This window comes from Typopeltis vanoorti, chromosome 24 (assembly GCF_054136105.1).
Source record: "Typopeltis vanoorti isolate ZY-2024b chromosome 24, IOZ_Tvanoo_1.0, whole genome shotgun sequence".
Lineage (NCBI taxonomy): Eukaryota > Metazoa > Arthropoda > Arachnida > Uropygi > Thelyphonidae > Typopeltis > Typopeltis vanoorti.
This window is the reverse complement of record NC_143572.1, coordinates 65,748,211-65,768,636: the sequence shown is the minus strand read 5'-3', so window position 1 is coordinate 65,768,636 and position 20,426 is coordinate 65,748,211. Positions and strand designations below refer to the sequence as shown.

General features: G+C 37.1%; 1 protein-coding gene across 1 annotated transcript in view; it reads right to left on the bottom strand.

Moving 5' to 3' along the window:
* Shark (SH2 ankyrin repeat kinase) overlaps nucleotides 1-20,426 on the bottom strand; it is a 266,529-nt gene that overhangs the window by 187,687 nt on the left and 58,416 nt on the right. The window contains exon 4 of the mRNA XM_090413998.1: nucleotides 19,487-19,630. Coding sequence (XP_090270124.1) covers nucleotides 19,487-19,630 — 144 coding nt within the window. The remainder of the gene's footprint in view (nucleotides 1-19,486; nucleotides 19,631-20,426) is intronic.

The window sequence follows — 20,426 nt, the reverse complement described above, 5'->3', positions numbered from 1 at the left end:
CATCCCAATTCTTTATCTTTTCTCTCTTTTCTTCAAATATTCCAAACTAACTTTATTCCTTTATTTCTCTTCCTCTTTATTCCCCCCCCCCCCCCAGAGAAAACATCTACATATAGTATGTAGATGTTTTCTCTGGGGTATTATGTGCTTTAAGATATTATGCTTTCAGGGATTAAAGGTAACACTTTGTAATCCACTGGTAAGGTACCAACTCTGTAAATATGAGCCACTTATTCATAAGTGTTTAAAACTTTATATTACTCATCATTTAGAAATTTAAAGACCTAGAAAGTAATTTGTTATATAAATGTTTCCTTTAGAACGTCTGATGAACAGATAGCCATTAATCTTTCTCAAGGAAGAAGTGAGTAAGTAATGATGAGGAAAACAGCAAGGTTAATAAACCCCATTCAAGTTTATTTATTTCATAAATAAACTTGAATGGGGTTTCCCCCCATGTCCCTTAGGAAGAGTTGAATCCTCTTAATGAGAGATTAAATATATATTTCATCATCAACTTCAAATTCCTGCCATGTACCCTCAACAGGTATACAGGATATGATAGTACTACATGAAAAAAAATTACATCATTACTAACTTCCTATCTACAATTCTCCTCCAAATCAGTCTGTTACTTGTCAAGACACCAGCATTATCTGATCTTATATTTCTATCATCTAAGGCACTTTGTACCGTATCAATCCACCTATATCTTGGTCTTCCTCTGGGTCATTTTGCTGCCAACCTGAACCTGACAGAGAACACTTATTTTGCTAATCTTTCCTCGCCCATTCTGTTTAAGTGACCATACCACCTGAGATTAGCTCTGCTAACGCATTCCTGGATGCTGACAATGTCAAGTTCTTTCCTAATATCCTCGTTTTTAATATGACATTGCCATTGATGTCATCTGTTCATGCCTCTAATCGTTCTCAGGACTCTCATATATACACTCTCTGGTCTTTGGTCAAGTGTTTTACTTCTGACCCAACTTTCAGATCCAGTTAAAACTGGTTTGAACACTGTCTTGTATAGCTAATTTAGTGTTCCGACTAATTTCTCTCTTATTCCATATGAATTTATTCAGTTGACTTCCTACCATACCAGCTTTGTCGATTCTCTTGTCTATTTCCATTTTTAATTTACCATCTTCACTAAAAATCATGCCTAAGTAGCTGAAATGTTTCATTTGTTCCAGAGGTTCTCCATTCACAACGCAGTTGACATTTTCAACGTTCTGCCTATTTTCATTGTCTTTGTCTTTTTCTTGCTGACCTTCATACCATATCTATTACAACAATTATTCAATTTAGTCAGGGATTCTTGCAAATTTGTAGCGGATTTATTTAAAAGTATAATATCATCCGCATAAAGCAAAGAGCTGATATTAACATCTCCAATTTTGAGATGTTAATATCATGTTTAATACCACTTTCCTTCATAATATGATCCATATAGATAATGAATAACAGAGGGCATAATGTACATCCTTGTCTCACACCAGATTTAACATTAAACCATCTTCCTGTACTTCCTTCAATTCTAACTGCTGAATTACAACTCAAATAAAGACTAAGTATTGCTTGATATAATGCCTCACTGACACCATATAACTGTATCATTTTAAATAGCTTCTCTCTTGGCATCTTGTCATATGTATGTCTTTTCCAAATCGACAAAACTTAAATACAGATCTTTGTTATAATCCCATGCTTTCTCGATTATTTGTCGTAAAGTGAAGATCTGATTCTGACAGCCTCTATTTGGCCTGAATCCAGCTTGTTCTTCACCAAGGTTTTCTTCCACAATTCTTCTCAACCGTTTCTCAAGTATACTTGTATAGATCTTGTCAGGAAAACACTTAGCAGGGAAATACCTCTGTAATTCTCACATTCAGTTTTATTTCCATTTTTATATATGGGTACTATGAGAGCTCTACTCCAATCATCGGGAATTCATCCCTCTGTCCAGGCTTTCTGAACTATGCAGTGCAGCCACTGTAAGACTTTTATACCACCATACTTTAGCATTTCTGGTCGAATATCATCTACTCCTGCTGCCTTTTCACATTTTAAGCCTTTGATGGCTTTTACTACTTCAAGTATGGATATGTATTCCTGACTGCATGCCTGGTCAGTGTTTCTAAACACTATGCTGTCATCACTGCTTATTTCATTTAGCAGTTTTTCAAAGCAATTACTCCGTACTTCAAGGATATCTTTTTCTTCCGTTTTCATGTCACCTTTATCATCTTTAACTCCTTTTCCAGCACTCTTACCTCCATTCCTAAGCTTCTTCAACAATTTCCAGAATATTTTGCCACCTTCTTGATATTTATTTTCTATATTTTTGCCAAAGTCCTCCCATGACTTTTGTTTAGCTAGTTTTACACAGTGTTTAGCATTCTTGCATTTGTCTCTGTATTCTCTAAGAGCACAAGCTGACTTATTTGCCAGTAACTTTTGATATGCTCTCTTCTTTTCCTTCACTGCCTCTTTAACTTTCTGTGTCCACCATGGAGTTCTAATTTTTCTATCCTTGTAGACAACTTCACCACATGCCTCTCTAGCTGAATTAATCAGGGCTTTCTTCAAGGTTTACCACTGAATCTCCAAGGTTTGATTCCTGTTCTCAAACTTTTTCATTTTTTCTTGAATAATCTTTGTGTATTTTAGTCTACAGTTCACATCTGAGAGCTGCTCAACTTTTTTTCACTTTAAAACTTTCCTACATGTTATTCTTTTCAATATGAAATTCAATTTTATCCTGCTCAACACTAAATAGTGATCACTTCCAATTTCAAATCCTCTGTTCAATGTGGTGTCCTGCACCAGGGAGAAAACATCACTATCAACAATAACATAGTCAATGAGACTTTTCTTATTCCTTGACTCTTCCCACCATGTGAATTTGTGCACATTTTTATGTTGGAACATGGTATTAGTAATAACTAGTCCATGTCGTGAGCAAAAATCCAACAGATATTTGCCATCATTATTAGCTTCGCTCTTTTATCCAAATTTTTCCAAAATATTTGTGTATGTCTCACAATCATTTCCTACTCTGCTATTTAGATCCCCAACAAGGACCAACTTTTCCTCTTTCATTGTGTCAGTTGCTTTTTCTAAAGCCTCAAAAAATTCCTCCACTTCTACCTTAGTAGAACCTTCTGTGGGACCATAGGCACAAATCAGTCTCATTGTCCAGTTCCCCATTCTCATATTTTTCCACATTACTCTATTTGAGACTGACTGACATTCAAGAAGATTAGACTTGTATTTTGTGTTGAATACTATGGCTACTCCTTTTCCTTGATTGTCATTGCTTGAATATAACATTTTGTCTTTATTGCTCAGAAAGATCTCACCAGTTTTTGTCTTTTTTGTTTCAGTCACCCCTATTATGTCGATCTGGTACTTATCTAATTCCTCAGCTAGCTCCATTTATTTGCCATTCAGGCTTCTTACGTTGATAGTACCGATCTCTGGTGATGTTGAGTTGGGGTGTGTTTTGAGATTTGTTCCAGTAGCTGACTTTTCGCTGTTCGCCCTGGATCCCTGGTGAAAACAACGGGGGCCTTGTTTAACCGGGCAACACCCCAGCCGGCATGAAATTTTGTCATGTTGTACCATCATTTTTTATTTTGGTTTAACCAATAAGAATACAATTTGGTCGGCTAAATCCCAAATTGCCAGCCCATCCTCGTTCGTTCAGCATCCAAGTAGATACCCAACAGGTTGCACCACGAGAAGGTGAGGATTGGACATTAAGTCAGAAGTCCTGGTCGGTTCTCTGCATTTCTTTAAAGGCCATGTGGAGGTCTCCTCTCAGTTATACAGCTTTGACCCTTAAGCACCCCAAAAAAAAATATATATATATATATTACGACTGTAAATACGTGTGTGTTCATGGGGCTATTTGCCTATTCTGAGGGATAAAAAAAAAACAAGTTTCTGGGTGGGAAAACCCTCTACCTCCGTTTGAGACTGATTAACTCACCTTTAGACGAAAGAGATCAGATAAAGGTTCCTCAGGCCATGGATGGGATTCGAACCAAGATCTTTCTGACCAAAGGGATTTGTTTACACCTAATGAGCTACAAAGGCTCTATGATTAAGTTAACTTGCTGTTCTCTTTATTATCACCTCTTAGCTCATATTTTGTTCTGTGTTATGTGAAGTTTTCAGAGGACAAAGTGAGAGCTACAGCATTTAAGGAAGTATCTGGGATAATGTTTTGTCAAGTGAAGAGTAAGAATGAAGGAGGTGAGAAGGGAAAAGTAAGAAGACTATTAAAGAGTAAAAAACACTGAGTAAGGAGGTAATATTGTATGGTGATTCTGTGATTAGGGATATGCCTAATGAGTGTGTGATTAATTTATGCATTCCTGGTGCAAAGTTTAAAGATATTAGTGAAACAATCAGATTTCACAAAAGGAAAGTAAAAGACTTAATAATTTTTGCTCAAATGAATGATACAAAATGCAGAAAAGTATGAAATGAAATGGAAGAGGATATGAAATCTTCACTGAAAAAAAGCAAATTGAGCAAGAGAGCAACGTTTGTAAACCTCTTGCCAAGATATGACAGAAGTAAAATAAGATGAGCCATTATTGCAAATAAGTTAATGTGCATATGGAAAGCTAAAATGACCAAAAGCATTTAGATGTTTGTAGTGAATGTGATGGACAAAAGGACTTGTATATGCCTAATGGATTAAACATGAGTAAATTTATGTCTGGAGAAAGTTTTGTTCCATAAGAGAATAAATGGTCAAAATTAGGGAAACCAATGCTATTAGGGAGGATACAGGTTAGCATATACATGCTCTCTTAAGGCAAGTGAGTATATGAATGAAAAAAAAAAAATGTCGAAGAAAAAAAAATCTTAAAAATATTAAAGAGACACTCATTAAAAGAATTAAGGGTGCATACTTCTGCCAGAAGCATCAAGAACAATGGCAAGAAGTTTTAGCATTAGTTACCTTGAACTGACCAAAAATGACAGGCATTACAGTGATTTAAGAAAGTTATGAAAATTATAAATCACAGGCCAGAAGAGTTACAGGCATTGGTCAGAATACTAAGTAGAAGTATGAAAAGAAACTGACTCTACAAGTTAAAAAAAAAAAAAAAAGAAAAGAATTCTATCATTATGTTGCAAGTAAAAGAAAGAATGAATATGAAAGAATAACTCTAGTCAGTGTAATGCTACCAACTACTCTGAGCTCTTGATTTTCTCCAGTCCCACATCCCTAACAGCAAAATCATTCTCTTATATGTTCACAACACCAATTGGCTTTCCTCCTCAAGTTGTACAGATCTAGCAGACAGAGATTCTTAAAACTTTGCCATCACCAATGACCTGACACAAATTGTTCACATGTCAACCAGAAAACACTAGATAACCCTAACCACTACCCAAACTCTAGATCTCTTCCTCATCAGATCCTTTCAAATACACAGTGAATGTAGTGGATCTAGGTCAAGGGTTCTCAAACTTTTTAAATTTTGTACCACATAAATAAGAATCAAAAAATATATGTACCACCATTTGCTTTGCTTTATATTTTCGATTAGTGTTTGTTTTACTTCAGCTTCCATTTCGTTAATTCGTCGTGAAACAGTGTCATCTGACAAAGAAACTTTGTTTATTATAATTTTTTTACATACAAAAATACTGTTTCAAAATAAATATTAAATATGAAAACCCTTATGACACGTTAATGAGACTTCGCATTCGAAAATTCACATAAAACTGCAATAAAATTTATTTGTTCGTTTTATTTGATTCGCCAAGCTAAATTCTTGGAACAGTCTACTCGTTACAATATTAAAATACATTTTTCTGATCATTTATTTAAATATTTTGTTTAAAAATTGTACCACCAAAAATAACGTAATGTACCATTAGTGGTACATTTACCACAGTTTGAGAAACGATGGTCTAGGTAATTCCAACCACAATCTAGTGCTCGTCACCTCTCCCATGCAACAATGCTTACACAGTCATTCCCAGTTTAGCATTATAACAGTGCCATGTGGGACAAGTAGTCAAAGTCATCTTTTGACTACTTATATATGGAAATATGACTTTCACATTACGTCAGCCTTGGTATCACTTCTGGGTCTAGCTCCCACCAATGAGACCTCAATAAAGATCAAAACTGGTCAAAAAGGCCAAAACTTTGCATTATGGAATAATGGCTGTTCCTTAGACATGGCTATATAATTTGAGTCTCAGATTGAAAATCTCCCTTTAATGACTTCACATCGTTTGCACTAAGGCAAGTGATGTGACGTCATTAGCCTCTATATATGAGTTGCCCAGTCGTGAAGTTCACTTCATGCACAAACTTTGTTGGCTTACGCTTGGATAAAGGATTAAACCAATATAATTTCCTGGCATCTTTAATTTATCTATCTGTAATTCAGAGTATTTTGGTTACTTGTATATGGAAATATGACTTCTGCATTACTTCAACCTTGGTATAGTTGGCCCACCATTTGTAGGTCCCTGCTTCGCGTCTTTCCAAGAATAGTCGATTCATGCTGAAGGGGAGAAAGAAATGAAGGATGTCCGAATTGATCGCCAACACGCGAAATCATGTGCTTTATAGGTAAAATTTTCCAACTGTTATACAAGCAACATAGTTTACTACAATAATCATAAAAGAGAAGTTAATTTTCCGACCGGTAATAATAAACAACTCATCCCACTATATGGACTGATTACCTTATTATCGGAATGGATTCTCCTTTTTCTGAGATGCACAGAAGTGTTGAAGGATCTCTAATCGGTGGGCAAACTATATCACTTCTGAGTCTGGCTCCCACTGATGAGATCTCAATAAAGGTCAAAACTGGTCTGGGTAATGACCCTTCTCATAATGCACAGCATTACACAGTAAGGGGTATTAAGGCAACTGATGTGAAGTCATTAGCCTCCGTATTCAAGTATCCCAGTTGTGAAGTTACTTTACAGCAAACATTGTTTGCTTACACTTGGACAAAGGATGAAACCAAGAATGTGAATTCTTGGCATCTTTAATATAAGTCTTTTCCCTTATCTATTTTTCAAGGAATACAATATAATATATAAGCTTTTAAATGAAATATAAACAAATATCTCCTTTTCTAATCCACTTCTTGTCAGATGTCATCTTCTTCCAGGAGGCTGACTACCATGAGCTTCCACCATGTATGGTTTTGTGCTTCTCTTTTGCATTAAGACAAAAAGGTCCAATCCTTAGCATTTCCCATCCAATCTGTTCTTTGTCTTCCTCTTCTTCTTTTTCCTTGTATCATTCCTTCTAGAAGTGTTTTTTTGTGGGGATTTATGCCTTAGTATGTGACTAAAGTTGGTGGTTTTCCTTTTCTTAATGGTTTTCAACAGATTCCTATCTTCTCCAGTCATCTCGAATATTTCTAAATTAGTTTTTTTTGGCAGTCCATGGAAATCTAAGAATTCTCCTGAGGATCCACATCTCAAAGGCTTTTAGTTTATTTTCACCAAAATAATATTTTGATATATTTTTTGGAAAATATTTTGATATTGTCCAGGTTTCTGCTCCATATAGCAGTGTTGACCATACGTAGCATTTAGACAGCCTAATTCTTGTTTTTGTGTGAATTTCCCTTGAGGTCAGAATGTTTTTCATGCTAATGAAGGTTAATCTAGCAATTTCTATTCCTCTTAATATTTGGGTAACTAATATTAAGAAGAATTTATATCGGGGATTTTCCCTTTTTCTTTTGTTACCAGCATGGGTTTTTTTTTTTTTTTTTGAAGTTGAAATTAAGTTGAAATCTATATTTTTCACTTAGCTTCAGCATCTCTTCTAGTAGGTTTTGAAGATCTTTTTTATTTTCAGCTAGCAGTACTGTATCATCTGCATATCTTAAGTTGTTTATATTCCTGCCTCCTTTAAATTCTTCTAATTGCCGGAAGATATTTTCAGTATAGAGGTTAAACAATATAGGAGAAAAAACACAGCCTTGTCTGACACCCTTCTTTACTGGGAATTCCTCCAAGATTTCTCCTGATATTTTTATTGAGGCAGTTTGCTCCCAAATATAGATTTATCAGTAATCTGGTATCTTTACCATCTACTCCTAAATTTCTGATGCATTTGATTAGTTGTTCATGTTGTATATTGTAAATGGCCTTTGTGTAGTCAATAAAACATAAGTAGACTTCTTTCTGCTTCTCCAGATATCTTTCTATAATAGTTCTAATGTTGAAGAGTCCTTCTCTAGTTCCTTTATTTTCCTGGAAACCAGATTGTGTTTCATTAATTTCCATTTTTATTTTATGCTTATTTCTTCCTAGGATGATATATAACATAACTTTTATAACATAACTATCTGACTGATTGTTCTGTATTCTTCACATTTGATTGTCTTCGATTTTTTAGGTATTGGTAGGAAGGCTGAGTGCTTAAAATCTTTTGGCAGGTATCCAGTTTCATATATTTTGTTACATATCTCAGTCAGTGATCTTATAGCCTTATCATCTAAAGCCTTTAGATATTCTGCCATAATTCCATCCATTCCTGAAGCTTTTCCTGGTTTCAGTTTCCTAACGGCATTTGTTACTTCCCAGGTAAGAATAGTATCATCATCATCATCAAATTCCTGCCATGTACCCTCAAGGGGTGTACAGGATATGACAGTACTACATGAAAAAATTACATCATTACTAACTTCCTATCTACAATTTTCCTCCAAATCAGTCTGTTACTTGTCAAGACTCCAACATCATCAGATCTTATATTTCTATCGTCTAAGGCACTTTGTACCGTATCAATCCACCTATATCTTGGTCTTCCTCTGGGTCGTTTTCCTGCCAACCTGGCAGAGAACACTTGTTTTGCTAATCTTTCCTCTCCCATTCTATTTAAGTGGCCATACCATCTGAGATTAGCTCTGCTAACGCATTCCTGGATGCTGACAATGTCAAGTTCTTTCCTAATATCCTCATTTTTAATATGATATTGCCATTGATGCCATCTGTTCACGCCTCTAATCTTTCTCAGGACTCTCATATCTGCGGTCTCTAGTCTTTGGTCAAGTGTTTTACTTCTGACCCAGCTCTCAGATCCATAAGTTAAAATTGGCTTGAACACAGTCTTGTATACAGCTAATTTAGTGTTCCGACTAATTTCTTTCTTATTCCATATGAATTTATTCAGTTGACTTCCCACCATACCAGCTTTGCTGATTCTGTTGTCTATTTCTATATTTAGTTTACCATCTTCAGTAAAAATTGTGCCTAAGTAGCTGAAATGTTTTACTTGTTCCACAGGTTCTCCATTCACAACACAGTTGACATTTTCAATGATTCTGCCTATTTTCATTGTCTTTGTCTTTTTATTGCTGACCTTCATACCATATCTATTACAACAGCTATTCAATTTAGTCAGAGAATCTTGCAGACTTGTAGCAGATTTATTTAGAAGTATAACATCATCTGCATAAAGGAAAGAGCTGACATTAAAATCTCCAATTTTGATATCAGGTTTAATACCACATTCCTTCATAATGTGATCCATATAGATAATGAATAACAGAGGGGATAATGTACATCCTTGTCTCACACCAGATTTAACATTAAACCATCTTCCTCTACTTCCTTCAATTCTAACTGCTGACTTACAACTCAAATAAAGACTAAGTATTGCTTGATATAACGCCCCATTGACACCATACAACTGCAGCGTATTGAATAGCTTCTCTCTTGGCACCTTGTCATATGCCTTTTCCAAATCAACAAAACTTAAATACAGATCTTTGTTATATTCCCATGCTTTCTCGACTATTTGTCGTAAAGTGAAGATCTGATCCTGACAGCCTCTATTTGGCCTGAATCCAGCTTGTTCTTCACCAAGCTTTTCTTCCACAATTCTTCTCAACCGTTTCTCAAGTATACTTGCATAGATCTTGCCAGGAACACTCAGTAGGGAAATACCTCTGTAATTCTCACATTCAGTTTTATTTCCCTTTTTATATATGGGTACTATGAGAGCTCTACTCCAATCATCGGGAATTAGTCCCTCTGTCCAGGCTTTCTGAACTATGCAGTGCAGCCACTGTAAGACTCTTATACCACCATACTTCAGCATTTCTGGTCGAATATCATCTACTCCTGCTGCCTTTCCACATTTCAAGCCTTTGATGGCTTTTTCTACTTCAAGTATGGATATGTATTCCTGACTGCATGCCTGGTCAGTGTTTTTTATCACTGTGCTGTCATCACTGCTTGTTTTATTTAGCAGTTTTTCAAAGTAATTACTCCATACTTCAAGGATATCTTTTTCTCCTGTTTTCATTTCACCTTTATCATCTCTAATTCCTTTTACAGCACTCTTTCCTCCATTCCTAAGCTTCTTCAACAACCTCCAGAATATTTTGCCACCTTCTTGATATTTATTTTCTATATTCTTGCCAAAGTCCTCCCATGACTTTTGTTTAGCTAGTTTTACACACTGTTTAGCTTTCTTACATTTGTCTCTGTATTCTGTAAGAGTAAAAGCTGACTTATTTGCCAGGAACTTTTGATATGCTTTCTTCTTTTCCTTCACTGCCTCTTTAACTTCCTGTGTCCACCAGGGAGTTCTGATTTTTTTATCCTTGCACACAACCTCACCACATGCCTCTCTGGCAGAATCAATTAATGTTTCCTTCAGAGTTTGCCACTGAATCTCCAAGGTTTGATTCCTGTTCTCAAACTCTTTCATTTTCTTTTCAATAATATTTCTGTATTTTAGTCTACAGTTCACATCTGAGAGCTGCTCAACTTTTATTCGCTTTAAAACTTTCTTACATGTTATTCTTTTCAATATGAAATTCAATTTTATCCTGCTCAAGACTAAATAGTGATCACTTCCAATTTCAAATCCTCTGTACACTCTGGTGTCCTGCACCAGGGAGAAAACATCACTATCAACAATAACATAGTCAATGAGACTTTTCTTATTCCTAGCCTCTTCTCTCCATGTGAATTTGTGCACATTTTTATGTTGGAACATGGTGTTAGTAATAACCAGTCCATGTCCTGAGCAGAAATCCAACAGATATTTGCCATTATTATTAGCTTTGCTCTTTTCTCCAAGTTTTCCCAAAATATTTTTGTATGTCTCACAATCATTTCCTACTCTACTATTTAGATCCCCAACAAGGACCAACTTTTCCTTTTTCATTGTGTCAGTTGCTTTTTCTAAAGCCTCAAAAAATTCCTCCACTTCTACCTTAGTAGAACCTTCTGTGGGACCATAGGCACAAATAAGTCTCATTGTCCAGTTCCCCATTCTCATATTTGCCCACATTACTCTACTTGAGACTGACTGCCATTCAAGAAGATTAGCCTCGTATTTTGTGTTGAATACTATGGCTACTCCTTCTTTTCCTTGATTGTCATTGCCTGAATATAACATTTTGTATTTATTGCTCAGAAAGATCTCACCAGTTTTGGTCTTTTTTGTTTCAGTCACCCCTATTATGTCGATCTGGTACTTATCTAATTCCTCAGCTAGCTCCATTTCTTTGCCATTCAGGCTTCTTACGTTGATAGTACCGATCTTTAACTCTGGTGATGTTGAGTTGGGGTTTCTTTTCAGATTTGTTCCAGTAGCTGACTTTTCGCTGTTCGCCCTGGTTCCCTGGCGAAAACAACGGGGGCCTTGTTTAACCGGGCGACGCCCCAGCCGGCATGAAATTTTGTCATATTGTACCATCATTTTTTATTTTGGTTTAACCAATAAGAATACAATTTGGTCGGCTAAATCCCAAATTGCCAGCCCATCCTCGTTCGTTCAGTATCAAAGTAGATACCCAACAGGGTGCACCACGAGAAGGTGAGGATTGGACATTAGGTCAGAAGCCCTGGTCGGTTCTCCGCATTCCTTTAAAGGCTATGTGGAGGTCTCCTCTCAGTTATACAGCTTTGACCCTTAAGCACCCCGGTAAGAATAGTAGGCCACTCCAAATCTTCTTGAATTGGCTTATCTATTCTATCATGATTGTAGAGTTCCATTGAATACTCTACCCATCTATCCCTTATTTTGTCTTTCTCCATTAGGATGTTTCCACTGGTATCTTCAATACAATGAGAGCCTACCCTTTTGCAAGATTTGTTAGTTAGCTCCCTTACTTTTTCATGAAGTTCTCTAGGTTTGTGCTTTTTGTCCAGAAGTTCAATTTCCTTGCATTTGTTGTTGAGCCATAGTTCTTTTGCAATCCTACATTCTTTCCTGATCTCCTTATTTAAGTTCTTGTATTCAGGACGATTTTTGTGTGTCTTTCTTTTTACTCATTTCCTTCTCAAATTTAAGAATTGTTTGTTTTACTGCCTTTTATATGCCCTCTTTAAATTTCTGCCATCTATCCTCAATCTCATCTTTAAGGTAAGGATACTTAGTGGAATCAGGAACATTAACAGCAGTGGATTGTGCCAGTTCCTTTAAAAATTTATCTTGTATTTCTCAATTTTTAAGGGAGCCAAGATCATATTTTTCTATGTTTAGAGGTTTCATTGTTTTCTTTAATTTTATTGCTGCTTTAATGACCACAGGGTTGTGGTCTGATCCAATATCAGCCCCTAGGTATGTTTTGGCTTGTAAGATGTTATTCCAGAATCTTTTTTTAATCATTATATAGTCAATCTGGTTCCTACAGCTGTCTCCGGGACTTTTCCATGTGTAAAGTCTTCTAGGAGGGTGGCTAAATAAAGTATTTACTATTACAAGATTGTTTTCCTATTAGAACTGTATTAATCTTTCTCCTCTTGGATTTCTATGTCCCAGGCCCTGGTTTCCCATGCAGGAAGAGTTCTTTTCTGAGCCTAATCCACTGCCATGGTACTAATGTACTATATATTGATTAACTATTCAATTCGCCGCTAGAGGGCCAGGGGAACGGTCGTGTTTTCAGGGAGCTCCCGAAAGCTAAATACAATTTTGAATGGAAATTAGAATATATGTTAAAAATCATAACGTAATAGTGTCTAAATTTGGTAGCTTGTTGTGTCTGTGTGATTTTGGTGTAAATTCCGTAAATTAATTTAGTCTTTAACGATATGTTTCATATATTTGAATATGGCGCCAATGCGACATAAGATAATGGCGTCCAAAAATACGACGCCATTGTTCAAAAACTATAATGTGAGAGAATTTGTCCAATGTGATGTGTGTGGAATGTATGCATTCCCGAATGAGGCTGGAGTATGGATTGAAAGTGATAGTGGTGGGAGAATGTGTAGAAAGTGTATGCAAAGTGAGGAGTCGAAGTATGTGTCAGGTTGTGAGACAGTTATGGTTGAAGAAAGCCAGAATGCGAGTGAAATTAGTGGCTCGATAGGGAATTGCGGTGTACAAGATGGCAATGTGAGCGGTGATTTAAGAAAGAGTGAGAGCAATTATACAGAAAGAGAAAATGGTTTGAATGATAAAAAAAATGAGGAATTATTTGTAGGAAGTGAGATCGCTAGGCTGCGCGCAGTGATACAAGATGCGCAGCGGCAATTAGAGCACCTGCAAAACTCTTTCCAGAGTGATTCGGCTAACGTAAATAAACAGCGTGGGCGAGTTTCCGAAATGAAGGAGAGAGTGTTGTATGGTGACTCGTTATTAAGAGGAGTAATAGATGGGAGTGTAACTAAATCGTACTTACCGGGTGCGAAATTTAAGGATGTAAGTGAGAGCATTAGAGTGCAAAAACAGAGGGTGAAAGAAATAACAATTGTGGCTGGTACGAATGAATTGAAAGGTGATAAATTTTTTATGAGAGAGGACTTGAAAGTATTGTTAAAGGTAGCGAAAGAAAAGAGTGACAGAGTTAGAATGGTGAGTCTGTTACCGCGGTATGACAGAGAGGAGTTTAGAAGGAGGGCCATAATCGCAAATGATATTATGCGCAGGTTATGCGGATGGTGTGGTGTGGAATTGGTGGACGTGTGGAATGAGTTTGATGGGCGAAAGGACTTATACAAGATGGATGGCCTGCATTTGAATGGCCTTGGTGTGCGGAGACTGGAAAAAGTGTTGCTGAATGAAGTGAAAATGGATGTGCAGAACCAGGGAAACTAGAACTACCAAGGAGGGGGGGAAGTGGATATTTAGACATCAGTGAGACAGTTGAGTGTAAAAATGTATATGATGTACCTGAGCCAGCAATAAGGACAAAAAATGGGAATGGGATATTTAGAATAACGCATCAAGATAGGGGTGGGACAAAGGGAACACTGCAATTCATGAATACTAATGCCAGGAGTATTAGGAACAAGAAGGAAGAATTTTTGGCCTTGATTGGCTCTTCCTGGCCACAGGTTATTGGCATTAGTGAAACATGGCTGACGGAAGATGATATAGTTAGTGTAGTTAGTGGGATAGAATGTGTAGGTTATAGTATGTTTAGGAGGGACAGAGAGAATAAAATTGGGGGAGGGGTGTTATTGATGATAGCTGATGAACTGCAGCCAAGGAGAATTGAAGTATTTCAGGATAGTGAAAGGAGCTCATTTGAGGCTATTTGGTGTGAGATTGATACTGGCAGAATAAAATATACAGTTGGGTGCTGCTGTAGACCAGGTGATGGAATAGATGGTGGAGATGGTATGCATAAACAAATTGATGAAATGAGTGGAAGGAGGGTAATTATTATAGGGGATTTCAACTATGGTAACATTGATTGGAAGGAGGAGAGGACACATGTGAGGAAGGAAATGGATTTTATTCAATTATTAAGGGATAACTATCTGAAACAGCATGTAATTGAAAATACTAGGGGTGTGAGAGTGCTTGACCTGGTAATAGTATCTGAGAATTTAACTGTAATGAATATGACCATGTTGTCACCTATTGGTGAGAGTGATCATGAGGTCTTGACCTGGGAGGTGGCTAAAGGTGTGAAATTTGTGATTAAGACAGGGTATATATGGAATTACTGTGCTGGCAAGTATGACAAGCTTAGGAGATTGCTTGGATCAGTGCAATGGCATGTACAACTGCAAGAGTTGGACGTCGATAGAGCATGGGAAGTGATCAAAGAGCATTTACAGGAGGTTATGGCTGATTGTATACCTAAGGTCCGAATAGTGAAACAAGGAAGGGTTAAATGGATAAATAACACCATTAAGCTTGAGCTGCAAAAAAAGAAACAACTATGGAGGGAATTTAAAGAAAGGGGTGACCTGCAGGCACACGAACGGTATAAAGTACAGGCCAGAAGGGTAACGAGTGTGGTAAAAACAGCAAAAGCCGATTATGAAAGGAAACTAGCTATGCAAGCAAAAGAAAATCCCAAACAGTTCTTTCAATATGCTGCAAGCAAGAAAAAAACTGTACATGGCAAAATGATTTTAAGGAATGACGATGGTAAAGAGTTCACTGAACCAGTTGATATAGTGGAGTTACTGAGCGCGCACTTTGCAAAAGTATATCATCCAGGTGGTGACGTTGAAAAAATGAAGGAACCATTAGTTTATATGGGAATTGTGATGAATGAAGTGGAGGTGAATAGTCTATTACAGAACCTTAATGTGAATACATCTGTGGGATTGGATGGTATACCGGCACGGGTCTTGCATGAAGCGGCTAATGAATTATCAGTGCCCTTGACCATGTTGTTTAATCTGAGTCTCAGGTCTGGCTTAGTCCCGAAGGCATGGAAAGAGGGGAAAATAGTTTCACTGCATAAAGGAGGATCCAAGACTATGGTTGCAAATTACCGACCGATCAGCATATCAGGAGTCGTTGTCAAGGTCTTGGAGAAAGTAGTCAAGGGAAAAATACAGGAATGGATTGATGAAAATGAGATACTGTACAGAGGACAGCATGGCTTTGTGAAGGGTAGATCATGCCTCAGTAACTTGCTCAAGTTTTATAACAAGGTGACGGCTGAACTGGATAAGGGAAATGGGTTTACAGTGATACTGCTGGACCTGGCAAAGGCGTTTGACAGGATACCACATGGAATTCTAATCCGTAAACTACAACATATGGGAATGGATATAGGGTTAGTGAGATGGATAGCTGGGTGGTTGATGGAGAGATATCAAAGAGTAGTTTATTCAGGAGTAGAGTCCAAAAAACGGCCTGTGACTAGTGGTGTGCCACAGGGTTCTGTTCTTGGACCACTGCTGTTTAATCTGTTCATTAACGATATAGGTAAGGGTCTAAGTGGGAAAGTTCATTTGTTCGCTGATGATGCAAAGTTGGGTAGGGCGATAGTGAATGCAGAAGATGTCAAAGTCTTGCAAGATGACTTAGATAGATTGGAGTTCTGGACTAAGGAGAATGGATGTCAATTTAATGTGACAAAATGTAAGGTTATGCATTTCGGAGTGAAAAGATTAGCAGCAGTATACCACATTGGTGGAACTGTACTCCAAGAGATTGATGAGGCCAGGGACTTGGGAGTGTTGGCGGATAGGGAGATGAAGTTTAGGGGCACATTGCGAAAGTAGCTAAATCAGCTCATCAACTCACTTGGTTGTTGAAAAATACCTTGACGAGCAGAGAAAAACAAGTTATTGTACCTCTGTACCGAGCCCTGATAAGACCTCATCTCGACTACTGTGCCCAGATTTGGTCACCTCGGTTCCTTCTTGATGGGGAGGAGGTTGAGAGGATCCAGAGGCGAGTGACTAAGATGACAGCAGGTCTATGGAATGAACCATATGAGAACAGGTTGAAGATTTGTGGGTTGCAGAAACTAGTTGATAGGCGGAAAAGGGGAGATATGATTGAGACATTCAAATTGCTAAAAGGATTCTATAGGATTAATTCAGATGATATTTTTGAGATTAGGACTGGTGGTGGGAGAACTAGGGGACACCCATGGAAGCTGGGCAAGAGCGTGGTTAGCAGGGGTGTTAGAGCTGGGTTCTTTACTTTAAAGTGGTAAATGAGTGGAATAAGCTGCCAGAGTCTGTTGTGGGTGCTATGACAGTGAGCGAGTTCAAGGCAAGGTATGATAGATACTGTGAGAATGTTGAACAGCTGTGTGAACATGATGTTTAGGGCCTCCCTCGATGAGTCTAAGGACTCCTGGAGTAGCCCGTGGTAATAATAACTAACCTCTCATGTATAGGTTCAAAAAAAAAAAAAAAAAAAAAGATTTCACACGAGTAGAAGAGTGTATGATAATCCCATTGCAAAAGTCTATCAGTCTATGCTAATGAATCTATCAACCTATCAGGATCTCTCGAGTGGTGGTAAAGATTTTAGAAAAGCTGCCAAGAAATGAGTTGTTGACAGAGAACCTATACTTTGAGTTTAATTAATTATAAAATGTTAATATTTTATAATAATGTGATGGTTGAGTTAGACAAGGGAATAGATATACTACAATACAGGATGTTTCAAAAAAGAATGACCCAATTTTCTTCTGATTAACTAAGCATAGTAGTTACGTGGTTATCATATCAAACTCTGAGCCAAGGCTGTTCACATGGTTACAAGTCACATTCATTTGTGGTTCGTGGTTGCAGAGATATACAATTTTCAAATCGGGACATTCTTTTTGAAACACCCTGTACTTCTGGCCTTTTCACAGATATAGCATGGAAGACTGTTGCATAAGTTGGAGAATATGGGATTAGATTATAAACTATTAGCATGGATAAAAGAATGGGTGGGTGAGTGACATATCAAAAAGTGATGTATGTTTGGGGGGAGGGAAATGAGTATACAACATTTAAGGTGACCAGTGATGTACCTCAGGGATCAGCTTTTACATTAATCTTCACATTGATGACATTAAGAAAGATTTAACAAAGAGACATACCTATCTTTGTATCATCATTATTATTATTATTTCGTGACACCTCCATGGAGTCCAAAGACTCATTGAGGGAGGACACTTACTCTACAAATCTCCATCTCCACCACTTAATTTGCAAAATGATTAGAATAAGATGGAATTCTGGGAATGTGAAAATGGCTGTCAGTTTAATGTCAGTATATGTACTTGAGTGTAATGAGATATCCAGCAGCTTGTACTGCAAGATTATGCTAGAAGAAACTGACCAGGATAGAAATCTTGAGTTTTAGTAAATAGGAAGTTGAAGTTCAGGTACCATATAGTAAAGATGGCAAATACATCTCGAGAATAATAATAATTATTAATATTATTATCTGACACCTCCAGGGAGTCCAAAGCCTCATCGAGGGAGGGCACCTACTCTACAACTCTCTGTCTCCACCATTCAATCCACCAACGAACTGCAACTACACTAATACCATCTACTGCCCCTCAGAAACACCACCAGTATTTTCAAAGACAATCACAAACATCCATGCCCACGGCAGGATTAGAATCCACAGCCTTTTGGCTGGAGAGAGGATACATTAACCACTTGGTCAATCAGGCCTTTCATTTCATCATTGCAGTTATGCAATGATGAGATGAAAAATTAACATGTAAAGATAAGGAAATAATTTTCTCTCTTTATAAGGCTTTGATATAATCTCATCTGGTATTATGCACAGATCTGGTTTCAAAGGTGATGCAGCTACAGTGGAGATAGTGAAAAGGAGAGTGTTAAAGATAATATCTGGATTGTGACATGTAGATAATTAGGAGAGATTGAGAATTTGTATACTGCAGATAGGTGAAAGAGGGGTGATATGATAGAAGCCTACAAACCTTGGAAAGGGTCATAGAGGATACCAGCAGATAGAATTTTTTCATTTTATGGGTGGTGGGGAGAGGAAAAGAGGGTATCCATGAAAGTTAAATGATCAAGAAAGGGGTGAAAACAATTTTTCTTCTGTAGAGTGGTGCGTGACTGAAATGAAATGCCCTTTGGAAGTAGCGAGGGCAGATATTGTGAATGAATTCAAGAGAAGGTACAAATGACATAGCGAGAATGATATGTGGCCTCTTTTGATGAGTTTCTGGCTATCCTGGAGGTCTCTAGTAGTAGCAGTAGTAGTAATATATTTTTTACATAATCTGGAAACCCTGTCCTAAAGATGAAACAAGCTTTTTAAAGCGGCTTCAGACCTCCAATAAGCAGGGTACCCAATAAGCAGGGTACCCAATAAGCAGGGTAGTGGTCTCACATTAGACAATGAACTTTATCTCCCACCAAAAGACAATACAAACATCCATGCCCATGGTGGGGTTTGAATTCATAGTCTGTTGATTGGAGAGTGGATATAATAACCGCTTGGCCATCCAGACTGACATTTAATTAAAATGTTTATTCCATTTTGGAATCTGAATGAGGAAGAAACCCTAAATTATATCTGAATTTTCATGCACTGTTCAGATACTCAAACTTGGGAATCAGATTCAATTGAGATGATCTGAAGGTCTACTTGGCTGAAAATAGCTTGCATTTTCCGTTCTGGTTACATGTTTACTTATTTAGAAATATAAATAACTGAATATATATTTTGCACCTAGAGAAAACACAAATATATTATGCACATTATTCAAATATTAGATAACAAATACCTCAAAATACTTAGATAAAGATGATACCTTCTTTAGTAGCCCTATGTAATAAATTAGTACGTCCATGACGTCTAGTATCTGGAGGAGGAACCTGACCTTTGCACATAGATCCTAGTCTAGTTGATAAGCCACTAGCATCTTTTTGGTAATGAAGAACAAGCATCTCAAGACCTACAAGAAAAATCAGATAATTAATTATTACCTAAGTATTCCAAAATTTGGAATACTATTCTTTTCAATGCTAACAGTTTATATAACTATCACCATCATAAATCTCTGAAATGTACCTTCAAAGGACAAACATGATAGTACTAAATTAAGCTTACATTACTAGCCTCCTGTTGCAACCGTGTCTCTTTGATATTGATATATCGGGGCAATTTATTTAACTTTATCCTTTCTTATTTCAGTCACTATATCAAGTTCTATCGCATGTACCTCTTTGTTAAGTAGGTTGCGTCATTGTTATGTGATCTTCATTAATATTAAATTTAACGTTAAGTCTTGCTTCTCTTATGCCTTGTCTCACGTAATTCAATCTCTAAAGGGCCACTAGAAATTACCTGTTCCCTGAATTCTATGAGTTATCCTGGTCACTCAGCCAAATTTATTTTTTATCTGCACCAGCCTGGGCCTTAAGGTTAGAGTAAACTCTGCCTTTAGGATAATCATAGAATATCAGGTGCCACTAACAATGTAAATTAAATTCTTAGAAACTTGGGTTCTCTGGCTATTTTTATCTTATTTGCAGTCGTGCCCTACTACTTTCAATTAGGGTATTCCCGCACGCACACATGCTCTCAGGTTTGAAGTTTTATGAATGGTCAGAGTCAGTCATCATGATGAGAAGCACATGTAAGTAAGAAATCAATACATTTATTAAACTCATTAAATAATGCCATACAAGTTAAATTGGTTATCAAATCTAATGTTAAACTTCTACCATTCATTCACTCTCTCACTCTTA